This window comes from Rhinopithecus roxellana, chromosome 8, assembly GCF_007565055.1.
Source record: "Rhinopithecus roxellana isolate Shanxi Qingling chromosome 8, ASM756505v1, whole genome shotgun sequence".
In the NCBI taxonomy this organism is placed as follows: domain Eukaryota; kingdom Metazoa; phylum Chordata; class Mammalia; order Primates; family Cercopithecidae; genus Rhinopithecus; species Rhinopithecus roxellana.
The window spans coordinates 123,773,216-123,790,926 of NC_044556.1; the positions used below are offsets into that span (position 1 = coordinate 123,773,216).

The window sequence follows — 17,711 nt, forward strand, 5'->3', positions numbered from 1 at the left end:
CACTCCTAGTGAGCAGTTTTTTTTAAATTTAAGAAACACATGTTTTCGATTCTGTGTGAATATTCTAATTTAATATATAATTTTATAGTTCCCATAATTTGATAGACTTTTGTTGTTACATCTTCCCCCTGTGTTTCAGTAAACCAGAATATAAGGCCATAAAGAATTATCTTTTGTAAACAGATTTATCTAGAAACCAGTCTAGAATTTCCTTAATGATTGTCTAGTTTCTTCAGCAGCTTACTATATTTTGGTTTTGTAGGTTGGCCTGGCAGTGGTCAATGGGCAGCTCATGGCAGTAGGAGGTTTTGATGGCACAACATACTTGAAGACCATAGAAGTTTTTGATCCTGATGCCAATACATGGAGGTAACTTTTAAGCTGTGTAGCAAATCACCTTACTACTGACTTGGAAATCATGGGCTTGAGACAGCCCATGACCATCAGAACTGGGATGGTCAGTAAATTGGAGTACTTTGAAGAGGGCTGAAGTTACACATATTTATGGCTCATTTTGACTTGATTGCTCTAAAGTGGCTGATATATTACAAAATTCTCCTTTTCAGTAACTGTCCAGTTTTATAATTAGAGATGAGTAAAATAGGGGAAAAAATCTCCTTCCTGGTCCAATCATGTTCAGCTGAGGAAACAAAAGCACTGAGAAATAAAATGACTTGCCTAAGTGATTTAGTGACAGAGTTAGAATTAGAACCTAGGTCTGGCTCCAAATCTGTCCATGCCATTTTTTGGTGTTCTTGTGGGAAACCTATGCTTAGGAAAAACAAATTGCAATTACTTTTGAAAAATTAATGTTTAAAAAAAGAATATTTCATTTTTAAACCCATTTTAACTTTTAGGGAGGAGGCTACATCTTATTTAAGAGAGCTTAACTTAAACTTCATTTCTAGGTTTAATTTTACTTTGCTTTTAAATCCTCAATTGTCTAATAAAGCTTTCCTAAGTAGTTAAATAGTTTTTACAATTTCACATAAATTAGGTGACTTTTGCATTTATTTTAAATATTCAAAACCTTTACAAACTTAGCAAAATTCTCTTAAACCTTTAAACTTAAAATAATTAAGTCTAAATCTTTACTCAATCATATTTTATACTGGAATCACAAGAGTAATCTTACAGATGCTCTAAAAAGCCAAATTCTCTTAAACACTATAAGAACTTAAAATGCCAAACATATAGTTAATTCTCAAACTTTAAAAATAACAGTACTATGGGTTTGATGTATGGCATATCTGTACTTAATTCTAAATACTAGTCTTCTAAGAAAACAGTGTTGCCTTCTAAGCAATTTGGGGTTTCCTTCTCAATAAAATGGGCTTACTTGCCTAAGCAAGTTTAGGGTTACCATCTCAGTGGTTAAGGTTGCACATCAACCAGAAATATCAGGCTGGACATGTGAGCTGAGGAGCAGACATTCTGGGAAATTCTTCTTATGGCCGTGAAGGATAAGCTGAGCTCTGTTTACTGTTACTGTTCTAAAAGAGGCAGTCTTGTAGTCCCTTCTTCACTGTGTTCTAATCCATTTCTTAATTTTAAGCCTGCAACTATCCACCTGGGTTTTTTCATCACCCTATTGGATTCAACTATAGTCTATCTCTAGGAAAGCCACAACCTTCACAGAGATTTAAGTGACGTGCTTTGGATCCTCCATATGTCTCACAGCTCCATATGACTCAGTGGTCACAAACTAAAGTCAGGCTAATAACAGCATAGTACTTTTTGCTCCTACATCACATTTTTACAGTCCTGTTCATTAAGTAAAGATTTACTAATGGCCAGGCACGGTGGCTCATGCCTGTAATCTCAGCACTTTGGGAGACCAAGGTGGGCAGATCACCTGAGGTCCGGAGTTCGAGACCAGCCTGACCAACATGGTGAAACCTTGTCTCTACTAAAAATACAAAAATTAGCCAGGCATGGGTGGTGGGCACCTGTAATCCCAGCTACTTGGGAGGCTGAGGCAGGAGAATTGCTTGAACCTGGGGGGCAGAGGTTGCAGTGAGCGGAGATTGGGCCATTGCACTGCAGCCCGGGTGACAGAGCGAGACTCCATCTCAAAAAAAAAAAAGGATTTACTAAGTGCTCTGAGCCCTGGGGATACAAAACTAGACGACAACAACAAAAAATTGCTGCTGAGCGCGCCTGCAATCCCAGCTACTCAGGAGGCTGAGGCACAGGAATCTCTTGACCCCAGGAGGTGGAGGTTGCAGTGAGCTGAGATCACACCACTGTACTCTAGTCTGAGTGGCAGAGCAAGACTCCGTCTAAAAAAAAAATTTCTTGCCCTGCTGGAGCTAACCAATTGTACTGAGGGAGACAAATAGTACCATACCAGTAGATGGAAGTGCTATGGCAAATACCAAAGCAGGGGAGGAGGCTAGGGAGTACAGGGAGGGGAATCTGTTTTTAAAGGTGGTCAGGGAAGGCCTCATTGGAAAGGTAACATTTTAGCAAAACCTAATAATGGTAAAGGATAGGTAATGGCAGCTTTGGACCTCCCCCTGGCAGGATATTTTCTTCCATATACAGCTTTCTATTTTTACTAGGAATTTTGAGTAAGCATAATTTCTGAAGACAGCCAAATTTACTGTCACTTAATCACTGTAATCTTATCTGAGGACTTGTTTCTTAGTAACTGTCACTAAATAGAATTAGTAATAGATGACAAAGTAATAGTCATGAAATTCTTGAGGATCATCTGTTGGAAGATTAATAACTAAATATTTGCAGTTACATATCCCAGACTTAAAAACCAACTCTACCTCATAGCTGATAAGGGTCTAGTATTCTTCTCCGTGGAAGGTCCTTAATTTTGAAGATGATCTTGTCACAAACTAGGTGCGACTTTACTCAAATCCAGTTTTGTTCTATAAAAGACTTGAGGAGGCTTACAGAGTATATATAAGACAAAGGGATAAAAATAAATATTTGAAGAATTTTAGGCAAAGGGAAAACATAGGTGGGACAATAATATAGCTGGGGCAAAATTACAAAACTGTAGAATATATAATTCTGTGTAATTGTTAGAAGTCAGTGAGGTATAAAGTTGTAAAGTTCTGATGCAAAAAGTGAATATGATGCTCTCTCATTCTTCACACAGCCTCCTATGAGTGAGAGCATGTCAGTCTCTGAAACAGTCCTGCTACTCAACAGTGCTCAACTGCAGCTTCTAATTTTTAGAATGAAGACAATATTAGTGTGAAGCTGAAAATATTAGTTATAATACAAAACATAGAAATGTGTTAATAACATCTTAGTTGTGGAAGAAATGGTGCTTTTTTTCCAGTTAGAAAATATGATTATGTTTCTCTCTTTGCAGGTTATATGGCGGGATGAATTACCGTCGGCTAGGGGGTGGTGTAGGAGTTATTAAAATGACACATTGTGAATCCCATATTTGGTGAACACAGAGAAGACAGAGTCTTGTACATATTCCTCTGTATTCTGGGGAGCTTTGACCTTGGAGCTTTGTACAGCTTGAGAAAACATTAGAACAAATTTTATTATTTGCCGGTGCCTCAACATATGGAAATACAAATGAAAGTACTTCACCTGCAAGATGCACAATAATTGTCAACTCTGTGCAGAAGAATATTTATTTTTGGTTTTAATTTATCATGGTTTTTTGTTGTTTTCGTTTTGAACTTATCCTTCCTCCCACAAAAAAAGAAAAGAAGAAAAAAATTCCAAGCAGCAAAACTTACTTTGTTTATAAGGTATTGATTTAGGTTTGAAAATACTATTTAATAAGGGCATAAGGGCTATATATGATTTGGCTGTTATTGCTAGACACTCCATCCACGTGATTCCACTAACAAGGATTACCAGGAATTAAGGTAGGTATGCAAAATGTATTAGCTAGCCATTATTCTTGCACTAACCACCAGAACACTTGAAAATCTAAAGAAAAAAAACACAAGAAAAGGCAACATCTCATTTTAAATAGTACAGTTCAGAAGGGATCCTAAATCAACAAAAACCAGGACTCAGACACTGCAGTTTTCATCAGTGTAATTTTATGTCTTGTTTCTGTATGAATTTGTTTATTTAGTCTTTTTTTCATAATATTCTCATAGAGTTTCTGCTAGATCTAGAGCTCTGCTCAGTGCCTCTTATAAAAACAATATATAAGTCTCATATGCTGTCTTGAGAATCCAAGAGGATCACATGCAGCTTCTGCAACAGTTTTTGCTCAAAAATGTTACCAACTAAAGCAACTATCCTTCCTGTTTCCTTATTGCTACCAAGGACCAGCAGGGAGAAATATCTTCTCCCAGCAGTGAATTCTGTTATGCAATTTATTCTTGATGCTCAGGCCTAGTTAAGCTGAGGCTTACCTTTAATAACAGCCTCCAAGGGAATGAATTATTCAGTTCATGTAATAGCACACATTAAACAGTATAAAATCAATTGAGGCATTTTATTAATATCTTGGTTCTTTTATACAAACAATGTATCATTATCTTCATTCTATAAGACCATTGTTACTACTTCTCTCAAATTGCACTTTCTGGTAAAAAGTTAAAAATTTTTAGGAAAAAACATAATTTCAATGGTTAAAGTTTTTTTTCCTCATTGTATTCATAGACAAATTTTTTTCAATATATTTTGCAAGAAAAATCTTTGAATAAGACTAACTGCATTTAAAAGGAATAACCTCCTTCTCCCTTTCCCCAACTACAAAGATGTTTGGCAACTTTGTGTTTACATTTAAAGATCATTTGCACCTTTTTCAAGGAAAAAAAAAGTATTGAGTAAACAATTGTTTACATGTATCATTTATGCTTTTTTCTAGCATGTATAACTTTTTTAAATAAAGGTAGTATTTACCATTAAAAAAATTTTAGCTAATGCTTTTTATCCTTGTACTTTTGTTATTTAATTTGGAATTTCTGTTTCTATATAATTTATTTTACCTGTATGTAAACTTACAAGTGCTTTCAACTTGAAGGAATAAAAGGATTGCCAGCTAGAATTAATAGGAATTTTCATTATATATTTTCATATGTTATATTACCTAACCTATAAACTTATTTTCTAGGTAGAACTTAGAATCATACAATTTTGATCTAGAAGGACTCTTCAACAATCATCTAGTCCAAACCCATTTATTACACTGATCCAAGTCTAAAAACCACAGAAGTCTGCCTAAGAATAAATAGTTAGTGACAGAACTAACATTAGAAATCAGTTTCCTCAATTCCCAGTCCATTCCTCCTTCTATGCCACACTGCCACTGCAGGTTTACCTGAAACTGAATATAATAAAAGACCTTAGGTATTTTAACTAAGTCTGGTATGAACATGTAAAAAGTATAAAAACTTTTATGAGATCCTTACTGTAGTACATCATTAACAATCAATCTTCAAGGCAAAACCATGTATTTCCCAAGACTCTACTATTTCATACATCTGAGGCAAAAGAGAGTGATAATAGCAAGAACAAAACTAGGGATTAGACTCTCCATTAGTCAGGAAGTCCCCAGTGGGAGCAATTCATACAGCACTGATTCAAGAGTAGAGACCCAGGAATTAACAGCACTGGCCAGAGTGTTCATTGGAGACTGTTAGGGGTTTGTGTTTCCCCCTCCAGTGAAGGCACTCCACTTTTATTATTGATTGAAATGTATTCTGTTAAAGGTGTTGCTGTAAAATAGAATCTTTATTAATTTTTGTGCATAGTTTTTTCCACAACTCAAGTTTGGAATAGGGGTTGAGTTGGCAGTCATTTTCATTTCATAAGTAAGTCTACTGAAGCTTAGAAAAGCTGAAATGACATGGTAGGAGCTGAACCTTAAATCTGTAGCCCCTGATTGTAAATCCTTTGTGCTCTATACACATTCCCACATTCCTGTTTTTGATTGCTTCCCAGTTCTGTTCCATAATGTTTTACCTCCAGACACTCACCCTGCAGATAATACTTCTTGACTACTGTGTAAAAGGGGTCTTTCCTGTACAAGATGTGCGGGAGTAGGGGACGAAACTTTCAAATTTTGTGTTAACTGAGGAAACAGATGGGCAAAGAAAAAATGCAAGAAGGAAAGAAATACAGAAGAGGAGAGAAAGAAGCAGCAGGAGGCAAAAATGACCCACTAAACCTGAGTATGTCTGCCCAATTGTGAGAAATGGCTCTGTAAATTGCTTTGAGGGCCCTGCTGGAAGTGACTGAAAAGAATGGTCCCAAGAAATGACAAAACTCTTCAACTGTCTTACATGTCCTTTATACTGATCTTTCAGTTTTTTAGCTGTGTAAGGTTAGGAACTTAATTTTAAATGTAAAAAAGAAAGGATGGTTATTCACTGAACTATCATAAAATATTTGGCGTTATTCCAGTCACAGTAACCTACTAATACCCCTATCCTAGAAAGACTGTTTAAGCCTGAATTCCTAGGAAAAGAGGACACATATCTTCAGTGTGAATTTAGATCAGTGAACCCTTGGACTTCTCCTAAACAGGAACAGCCCCTGCTTTCAAAAAGCTTAGTTTCAAGCCTTGGTTTCATCAAGCCTCTCGATCAGTGGTTCTCAGAGTATGGTCTGTGGACCCCTGAGGTCTCCAGTATCTTTCTTTTTCTTCCTCTTGTTGCCCGGGCTGGAGTGCAATGTTGCAATCTCGGCTCACTGCAACCTCCGCCTCCCAGATTCAAGCGATTCTCCTGCCTCAGCCTCCTGAGTAGCTGGGATTACAGGCATGTGCCACCAGGCCCAACTAATTTTTTTGTATTTTTAGTAGAGTCGGGGTTTTGCCATGTTGTTCAGTCTGGTCTCAAACTCCTGACCTCTGGTGATCCGTCTGCGTTGGCCTACCAAAGTGCTGGGATTACAGTCGTGAGCCGCTGCACCCAACCAAGTCCCCAATATCTTTCAAAGTATCCATGAGTCGAAACTATTTTTTTTTTTTTTTTTGAGAGGGAGTCTCGCTCTGTCGCCCAGGCTGGAGTGCAGTGGCTCAATCTCGGCTCACTGCAAGCTCTGCCTCCCAGGTTCACGCCATTCTCCTGCCTCAGCCTCCCGAGCAGCTGGCGCCCGCCACCATGCCAGACTAACTTTTTTATATTTTTAGTAGAGACAGGGTTTCACCGTGTTGGCCAGGATGGGCTCGATCTCCTGACCTCATGATCTGCCCACGTCAGCCTCTCAAAGTGCTGGGATTACAGGAATAAGCCACTGCACCCAGCTGAAACTATTTTCTTAGTAAAACTAAGTTTTCTGCCTTTTTTACTGTAGTGGCATTTGTGTTAATGGTGCAAAAGCTATGGTGGGTAAAACTGCTGGTGTCTTAGCATAAATCAAAGCATAAATCAAACTGTACAACTAGACATAGTATTCACCACTATAGACTTGTAGGACTTTTATTTTTTTTTAAACATGTTTTTGTTTGAGACAGAGTCACGCTCTGTCACCCAGGCTGGAGTGTAGTGGTGAGATCTCTGCTCACTGCAGCCTCCACCTCCTGGGTTCAGGCAATTCTCCAACCTCAGCCTCCCAAGTAGCTGGGAATACAGGCGCCCACTAGCACCCCCCGCTAATTTTATTTATTTTTCGTAGAGACGAGGTTTCGCCATGCTGGCCATGCTGGTCTCGAACTCCTAACCTCAAGCGATCCGCCCACCTCAGCCTCTCAAAGTGCTGGCATTACAGGCATGAGCCGCTGTGCCTGGCCTGGATATTTTTAAATTTGCTTAAAAATGTCCTTGATGAAGCAACAAAAATTATTAATTTACTAAATCTCAACTTGTGGACATGTCTTTTTTCAATATTGTATGACAAAATGGGAAGTATGCATAAAACACTGCTGCAAACCAAAATACAGTGGTCGTCCCAAGAAAATCTTTAGAGATTATTTTAAGATGCAAGCTGAAATACCTACTTTTTGAAAGAATGACACACAAATTGAGGTCATTCAGACTTGGGTGTTGAGCAGGCATTTTCTCTCAAATGAACAAAGTGAGGCTATCATTTCAAGGAACACAACTGACAGTACTTATTGTCAATCATATTCAAGAGAAAAATTACAATTTTGAGAAGGCTGTGCAACTATGAACTTGACAGCTACTTAAAAACTTTTCTGATGAAATTGGTGATGACATTGATGAATGCCATTTTAATTGTATAGTGAAGTGTGTCAACATGTGGAAGATCTGTATAACTCATGGAATCAGTTTTTCTAAATGATTAATGCACAGGTTAAGATGTATCCAAAGCACAAGACAGACCAACAGATCTTATGGGAACAATATGAAAGGTCTATTCATACGGTTTTAGATTTCAGCAGTCACTTGTCAAGTTTTAATGTAATATCAGGAGTATCCATAATTATCAGAAAAGCTATTAAAATCCTCCTCCCCCTTCCAATTTCATATTTGTGTAAGCCATATTTTCTTGACATACTTCAACCAAAATAACATTGCAAAAGATTGAATGCAGAAGCAGGTAAGAACTCAATTGAGTTATAATAAGCCAGAAATTGAAGTCATACAAAAATGTAAAAGAAAACATCACTAATTTTTTTGCTTTTGAAATAAACAAAAATTGTTTTAAAAATGATAACCTGGGCCAGGCATGGTGGCTGATGACTGTAATCCCAGCACCTTTGGAGGCCCAGGTGGCAGATACACCTGAGATCAGGAGTTTGAGACCAGCCAGGCAAAAATGGCAAATCCCTGTCTCTACTAAATATACAAAAATTAGCTGCACATGGTGGTGCATGCCTGTAATCTCAGCTCCTTGGGAGGCTGAGGCAGGAGAATCCCTCAAACCTGAGACACAGAGGCTGCAGTGAGCCGAAATCATGCCACTGCACTGCAACCTGGGTGACAGAGTAAGACTCCATCTCAAAAAAAAAAAAAAAAAAAAAAAAAAAAAAAAAAAAAAAAAGCATGTAAATAGGTTTATTTTTGATGCACTGTTTTTTTTAATTTCTCTATTTTAATTTCTAATATGGTAAATCACTAGATATAATGCATGTAAGCAGAAGCTCTTTGTATCCTCAAGTTTTTGAGGCTTTAAAGGGATCTCAAGGCAAAAATGTTTGAGAACTGCTGCTCTAAATCTTCCAGTTTACAGGAAATACAAAGGAACAGAGGAATGTGTTAACTTCATAGCAATTCAATGAGCAAAGTTCAAAAGTGCGAAACTTTACAAGACAAATAACTTCGCTTCTCCAAAAATTGAACTGCAAGAAAAGAAAGTGGAGAGGGAGAAACTGACAGAGTAAAAGGAATTTAAGACTCATATCATCAGCCTAGAGCGGTGGTTCATACCTATTAATAAAATCCCCCAGCACTTTGAGGGCAAGGTGGGAGAATCGATTTAACCCAGGAATTCAAGACCAATTTAGGCAAATAAGAGAAACCGTCTTTACAAAAAAACCATATATGTATATTTTTTATATATAATATATATAATTTATATAATATATATAATTTTATGTATTTATAATTTATATATTATATATAATTTTTATATATAATATATAATTTATATATATATATATATATATATATATATTAGCTGTGTGTATTGACACATGCCTCTGGTCCCAGATACTTGGGAGATTGAGGTGGGAGGATTACTTGGGCCAGGGAGGTCCAGGCTGCAGTGAGCCATGATCACACCACTGCACTACAGCCTCGTTGACAGAGCAAGACACTGTCTCAAAAAACGTCAACCAGATAGATATGAGGGCAATCTGACTGTGACATCTGTCACTCTTGATCGCCAGGGTTGATTCGGCTGATCTGTCTAGCTAGGCAGGAGTCCCCTTCCTCCCTCACCACTCCATGTGCTTCCCTCTCGAAGCTGTGCACTCAGGGAAAGAGGATGCCATCCTCAATAGAGGAAGGCCAGTCTTCAGTCAAGGGTATACAAGTAGCTGCACTCCTCTGCTAGAACCTCCAAACAAGCTCTCAAGATCCATTGGTAAAAGAACCTAGTAGGGTAGTCAAGCTTCCAAGACTCCAGACACATCTGAATGAGTTGCTGCATGTGGCAGTCTGCCTTTCTTTAAAAGCAAACAAACCAAACCACCAAACTTCAAGTAATAAGGCTGATAATGTTTTACATAATGAATCTCAGTATAAAACATGCAATGATTGAATTATTTACATAGCCCAGCAGAAGCGATTCAATAGTCTGCCCTGATGTGGACTGTAAGAATGATTAGAAAAGAAGTTATGCCTGAGAAAGGTTTGAAAGACAGTAATAGTTTTGCTAAGTGGACAAGAGTCGAAAGGACAGTCCCGGCAGAGCAGCATATGTAAGATATACAGAAGGAAGGCAGTGAGACAGTATGGGTTCAGGGAAATCAAAGCAGTCTCTTTCAGGAGAATAAAGTACAAAAAGCCTATGTCCAGAAATAAGACAGGAGAACCAGGTATCATCATAAGGGCCTCATATCCCAGTAGTTTTCTCTCTTCAGCTTTCTTTTCTGATGCTTAATTCTAGTAAGTTCTGTGAGGGTGTGGTCAGGCCCTAAGAGGCCCCAGTGATCCCTGCATTCTGGTATTCACATGCTTGTGTAATCCTCTCCCAAAATGCACCAGGGTTGGTCTGGTCTGTGTGCCTAATAGCGATGCTAGGAGCTCTGGTGGGGAATGTTAATAATGCTATTATTATTGTGAGGTGAGGCTCACATCAGTGAGAAAATGCATCAGTAGAGAAAAAGGATACATGGGAAATCTCTGTAAACATCCACTGAATTTTGTTGTGAACCTAAAACTACTCTAAAAAATAAACTCTATTAAAAAAAGTGTAGGGGGATGGTATGTCACTTCCAAAATTGGGCTTAAAAAGACTCTAGCTTTTTGTCTTGGGTGTTTTTCTCTCATCTTTCACACTCTGGGAAATGCAAATACATAAAAAAATATAAGAAACCCATGAACCTCCATATACCCACCACCCAGCTTCAAAAATTAACAGATTTTGCAAATTTTGTTTTATCTATCTCCTCTCACTCTTATTTCTCCTCTCCATCACCAATGAAGTATTTTAAAGCAGATCCCAGGCATCACCTTAAAGTCATGCACTTCATGTATAACAACATTTTGGCCATTGACAGACCACATATATGACAGTGGTCTCATAAGATTATAATACTGTTTTTACAGTGCCTTTTCGACGTGTAGATATGTTTAGATACACAAATCCTTACCATTGTGTTGCCTACAGTATTCAGTACAGTAAGTAATATGCTGTACAAGTTTGTAGGCTAGGAGCAACAGGCTATCCCACATAGCCTAGGTAATGTAGTAGGCTATACCATCTAGATTTATGTAAGTACACTCCGTGATGTTTATGCAAAGATGAAATCACCTAAGGACATATTTCTCAGAACATACCCCTGTTGTTAAGTGAAGCATGACTGTATTTCACCCACATTTGAATATTTAACAGATAAAGTCTAACTATAACATTATCACACTTGATAAAATTAACATTCCTTAATGTCATCTAATACCCAATGTTAAAATTCCCCTAGTTACCACTTAATTTGTTTACTATTACACTTTGAAGTTTTCTTTTTTTCCTATCCCTTCTTTCGCTCACTTGGTCAAATTTCTATTTTGTTCCTTTGCCCTTTAATTTTAGAAATTCTTCTATAGTTTCTATTCTATTTGTGTATGTGTATCTGCACTACAACAGATATATTTAAACATATTTCTCTACGAAGATACTCACATTAAGAGGCTGTTATCCATCCTGGCTAACATGGTGAAATCCCGTCTCTACTAAAAATACAAAAAAAAAAAAAAAAAAAATTAGCTGGGCAGAGTGGCGGGCGCCTGCAGGCGCCTGTAGTCCCACTGCACTCCAGCCTGGGCAAGACAGGGAGACTCCGTCTCAAAAAATCAAAAAAAAAAAGAGGCTGTTAGAAATACTTCATAGATGCTCTAAAGCATCAGTCATAACATACGTGATACTTGGCCCATATTTAGAGATATGAGAGTGGGCAGTGGCTTCGGGTGTTATCAGCTAGCTCCATTATAAAATACGTCATCAATCTTTCACCTAAGGGGTTAAGCAGATACTAATAATCGATGCTTACATCTATTATTTCACCGAGAGTTATAAATGATACCTTATCATTCCTTTGGATTTATCAGCTCAAATATATCTGAAAAACTTGCCTTGATCAGCTATTTGATTATCTTGAAATACAATTTATACTAGAAAGTAGAAAATGTTTGCTTCTCCCCTTTACCAATTTTCAGAACTTGATTCTGCAGCAACCTCCAAAAGTAACTCACCAGTTTCTAAAATTTTGTTTAGTATTAGTACGAGCTCATAAATTATTTTTTAATATTCTGATGTAAATAAATTTTTATATATTCAGTCAGTTGCAATTTTTCCTTTTGATATTTGAATTGTCTCACCTTTGGCAAGTAGGGTCCCCCTTCATTTTGGCTCCTATCCTTTTGACACAACTTTTGATAGCTATCTTGCCTTTCTGATACATGAAAAATATTTTTATACATTTCTTGTCCCAAACCTGAAATCAGCCCTTCCTCAAGAAGTTCTAGCTCCTTTTAGTGGGAAATACTTACAGAACATAATCTGTGTCTTAGTAATGTTCATTGTTAATGGCTTTTTACTGCTTCCAGGCCTCTCCAGTAAACAAAGTTATGTGTTTTTTGGCAAAAGAAAACCCAATCAAGAATAACCTCAATAGATGTAGGAAAAAAAGGGTGACAAAGTGCAACACCTATTCATAATAAAACCCCTCAACAAACTAGGAATAGAAAGGATCATTCTTAACTTGATAAAAGACATCTATGAAAAAACCTACAGCCAACATCATATTTAATTGTAAAAGACATGATGCTTTCCTACTAAAAACAAGACTAAAATGTACATTCTTACCAGTTCTATTCACCACTGTACTGGAGATTCTAGCCAAGGCAATTCAGCAAGAAAAAGAAACAAAAGATTAAAAATTAAGAAATAAAATTGTCTTTATTCACAGATGATATGAATCTTATATGTAGAAACTCCTAAAGAATTCAGTGAAAAAAAACTGCTAAGTTCAGCAAAGTCACAGGATACAAGAGCTATATACAAAATCACTTGTATTTCTACATGCTAGCAACAAAACAATTTGAAAATGAAATTAAGACAATTCCATTCTCACATAAGTATACATATGTAACAAACCTGCACGTTATGCACATGTACCCTAGAACTTAAAGTATAATAAAAAAAAAAAAGACAATTCCATTCTCAATAGATCTAAAAGAATAAAATATTTGAAGAAGATTAAATGGAAAAACATCCTGCTCATAGATTAGAAGATTTACTATCATTATGGCAACACTCCCCAAACTGCTCTATAGATTCAACACAATCATTATCAAAATCCCAGCAAATTTTTTTTTTTTTTTGCAACGATTGACAAGTTGATCCTAAAATTCTTATGGAAATGCAAAAGACTCAGCCAAATAACCTTGGGAAAAAACAAAGTTGAAGTTCTCACACTGGCCGGGCGCGGTGGCTCAAGCCTGTAATCCCAGCACTTTGGGAGGCCAAGACGGGCGGATCACGAGGTCAGGAGATCGAGACCATCCTGGCTAACATGGTGAAACCCCGTCTCTACTAAAAATACAAAAAAAAAAAAAATGAGCCGGGCGAGGTGGCAGGCGCCTGTAGTCCCAGCTACTCGGGAGGCTGAGGCAGGAGAATGGCATAAACCCAGGAGGCGGAGCTTGCAGTGAGCTGAGATCCGGCCACTGCACTCCAGCCTGGGTGACAGAGCGAGACTCCGTCTCAAAAAAAAAAAAAAAAAAAAGAAGTTCTCACACTTCCTGATTTCAAAATTCACTACAAAGCTATAGTAATTGAGACAGTGTCATACTGGCATAGGAAGTGACAAGTACAATGAAATAGAAAGTCCAGAAATAAACCCAAACATCCATGAAATACTGATTTTTGAAAAAAGTGACAAGATAATTCAATAAGAAAAGAAGTATTTTCAACATATGGTGCTGAAGCAAGTGAATATCCACATGCAAAAGGATGAATCTGGAACCCTACACAAAATTTAACTCAAAATGACAGACCTAATTTTCTATTTAGAAAATCCTGAGAAGAAAACAAAAGCAAACCTTTAGGACCTGAGGTTAATTGATGATTTATTAGATTCAACACCAAAGTACAAGCAATAAAAGAACAAAAATTGATCAATTAGACTTCATGAAAATTAAAAACTTTTGCACTTTAAAAATAAGAATTAATTCTGATATTCCCAATTAAATGTAATATGATTTTTTACTTGATTTTATAATTGTGTATCTTTTACACTGATAATTTTTTTTTTTTTTTAATGTCACCCAGGCTGGATTGCAGTGGCACAATCTTGGTTCACTGCAATCTCCACCTCCCAGGCTCAAGTGATCCTCCCAACCCAGCCTCCTGAGTAGCTGGTACTACAGACATGTGCCACCGTGCCTGGCTAATTTTTTGTGTTTTTTGTAGAGACGGTGGTTTTGCCATGTCGCCCAGGCTGGTCTTGAACTTCCGACCCCAGATGATCCACCCACCTTGGCCTCCCAAAGTGCTGGAATTACAGGCATGAGCCATCATGCCCAGCCTACACTGAAAATCTGAATAATTACATACATATTACCATATTATAAATAGTGCCAAAATAATAATAGCCATATTATTAATAACAAGACAACTGAATGTGATTTAAAATTTATTTGCTGCTCTTCTTTTTCTAGGATGGCGCCTGCTAGAATATACAACCAGAATACCACAAATTTAAAGATACTAAAAATTTAAAGATACACAAATTTAATGATACTCCAGACCGGGTGCAGTGGCTCATGCCTGCAATCCCAGCACTTTGGGAGGCCAAGAGGGGAGGATCACCTGAGCCCAGGAGTTCAAGACTAGCCTGGGCAACACAGCAAGACCCCAACTCTAAAAAAAAAAAAAAAAATTATCAAAAAAAAAAAAAGAAAAAAGGCCAGACACGGTGGCACACACCTGCAGTCCCCAGCTACTCAGGAAGCTGAGGCGAGAGGATCACTTGAGCCCAACAGTTTGAGCCCAGCTTGAGCAATATAGCAAGATCCCATCTATAAAATAAAAATATAAAGAACAGGTGTGGTGGCTCATGCCCATAATCCTAGCATTTGGGGAGGCCAAGGCAGGAGGATTGTTTGAGCCTCGGCTGAGGTGGGAAGTGTTCAAGACCAGCCTGGGCAATCCCTAGCAAAAATACAAAAAATTAGCTGGGCATTATTGCATGCACCCGTAGTCCAAGCTACTTGGGAGGCTGAGGAGGGAAGATGGTTTGAGCCCAGGAGGCAGAGGCTGCAGTGAGCTGAGATCGTGCCACTGCACTCCAGCCTGGGCAACAGAGCCAAACCCTGTCTCTAAAATAAAAAATAAAATAAAATAAAGTAAAGTAAAATGAAATGAAATGAAATGAAATAAATAAAATAAAATAAAAATAGATACTGAAAAAAATTTGTGTGGGCTGGGCACAGAGTGGCTCTTGCCTGTAATACCAGCACTTTGGGAGGCCATTGCAGGAGGATCGCTTGAGCCCAGGAGTTTAAGACCTGCCTGAACAACATAGGGAGACCCCATCTCTACAAAAATTGAAAAATTCACCAGGCGTGGTGGCAGTATGACTGTGGTCTCAGCTACTTGGAAGGCTGAGGTTGGAGGATTACTTGGGCCAGGGAGGTCAAGGCTGCAGTGAACTGTGATTGTGCCACTGCACTCCAGCCTGGGCAACAGAGCAAGACCGTGTCTCAAAAAAGAACAAAACAACTTGTGTGACTATGCCATGAACTTAATATAGTTAGGCTCATTTATTTTTAATTGCTAAGGATTGCTTTGTTTTTTCCTTTGATTCTAATTTTGTCTCCTAATTATACAAAACATTTACATGGTTCTAAACTATAAAAAAGGAACATTCAGGTAAATCTTAACTCTCATTCCTGTCCCCTCTACTCTGTTCCTTCCTTCTCCCTATAAGTAAATACATTTATAAGTTTGTGGTTTATCCTTCCATTGTTTTTTGAAAGCAAAAGGAAATACACACTCATATCTCCCTCATTCCTTACATAAAAAGTACAATACTCTACATTCTGTCCACATACATTGCTCTTTCACATAACAATATATCCTGGAGCTCACTCCATGGGAGTAAAGAGATATCTTCCCCAATCCTTTTTATAGTTGCATAGTAGTAATTCATTTTGCAGCTATAGCAGGCCTGATGAGCATCTGAGTTGTTTTTAGTCCTGCTATTACAAATACTATTGTACTAAGTAACCGTGTACATGCTTCATTTCGTAATTTTTTGCCAGTGAATATTTGGGACAGAATCCTAGAAGTGGAATTGCTAATCAAAGGGTGACTGCACACACAGTTTTGTTCAATATTGCTAACTTCTTCTCCATTAGGGTTATATCATTTGCAATAACCTTTTAACTGGTTCCCTTCTTCCACTCTTGTCTACCTACACCCATTCTCCCTACTATCTTATAAAATACTAATTCAATCATATTACTCTTACTTAAAATCTTTCAGTGGCTTCCCATTGCATTTATAATAAAATCCAATCTCTTTACACTATAAAAACTTAGGTGATATAGCTCCTCCCTCTGTATCAAGTTAGAATTAGGTCTGACTATGAACAAGAAAGACCCAAAATGACAACAGCTAAAACAAGACAGAAGTTTACTTCTCTGACAAGAAAATCTAGAGGAAGACTGCCCAAGGCCGGCACTGGAGTTCACCTTCAAGAAAACCTCAGGGCACAAGCTCCTCCCAGGCCACGCTCTGTCATCCCTAGGACTTGTTCCTCATCCCCATGACCTAAGAGAATAGCTATAGTACTAGTCATAATTTCAATGTTCCAGGCAGCAAAGTGGGAAGAAGGGAAAAGTAAGAAAAGGGGGATGGGGTACATGCCAGCTGTTTTTTATTATAGGTAAGATTCCTGGAAGCTCTACATGACACTTCAGTTTGTATCTCAAATCAGAACATATTTATATGACTATACCTACCTATGAGGAAGGATGGAAAATATCATCTTTATTCTAGGCAGCCAGGTGCCCCAGCCAAAAACTGGGAGATATTATGCCATGGAAGAAGGCTCTGCTGCACAACCTGTTCAGTTTCAGCTCATAATAGGCCATACACCCTTATTCACTATGCTCTAGCCAAAAGACTTCCTTTGTTCTTCAAAGCTGCCAAACTCTTACCTATCTCAAGGTTTCTCCTGCCTAGCACACCCTTCCTCAGATCTTCACATGGCTTGTTCCATCTCATCATTCAGGACTCAGTTCAAAAGGTCACTTCCTCAGACAGATCTTTGACTACCGTATGAAAGGTAGGCCCCACCCCAGTCACCCTTTTTCATATTGCACTGCCTTATTTTCTTCATAGCATTTGTCTCTATCTGAAATTATTTACTTTTTGCTTTATTTCACTAGAATATAATTTCCTCAGAACAAAGACCTTTTTTTCACTTCTTCACTGCTATATTCCTATTACACAATACAATTCTAAGCACATGGTAGGAGTTTAATATTAGTTGAATGGATGAATGTCTCACTCCAAAGCCCATGCTTTTCCCATTACATCTGCTGCTCCTAGTATATCTGAAATAATATCCCATTCCAGTAGCTAATCTTTGTTTTTTTGAGAATGACAGCCTATTAATTTTCTTTCAA

The 17,711-nt window shown here is 37.7% G+C and overlaps 1 protein-coding gene across 4 annotated transcripts in view; it reads left to right on the forward strand.

The window, feature by feature from the left end:
• The window catches only part of KLHL20 (kelch like family member 20), a 66,783-nt gene extending 61,914 nt beyond the window's left edge, over nt 1–4,869 (forward strand). For 3 of the 4 annotated variants that reach the window (XM_010367368.2, XM_030936660.1, XM_030936662.1), the window contains 2 exons: nt 263–369; nt 3,338–4,859. In XM_010367368.2, the coding sequence (XP_010365670.1) occupies nt 263–369; nt 3,338–3,422 (192 nt within the window). In that variant the 3' untranslated portion in view covers nt 3,423–4,859. Of the gene's footprint in view, nt 1–262; nt 370–3,337 lie in introns of all 4 variants that reach the window. The other variant, XM_010367367.2, reaches the window with a different exon arrangement.
• The last annotated feature ends 12,842 nt before the right edge of the window (nt 4,870–17,711 follow it).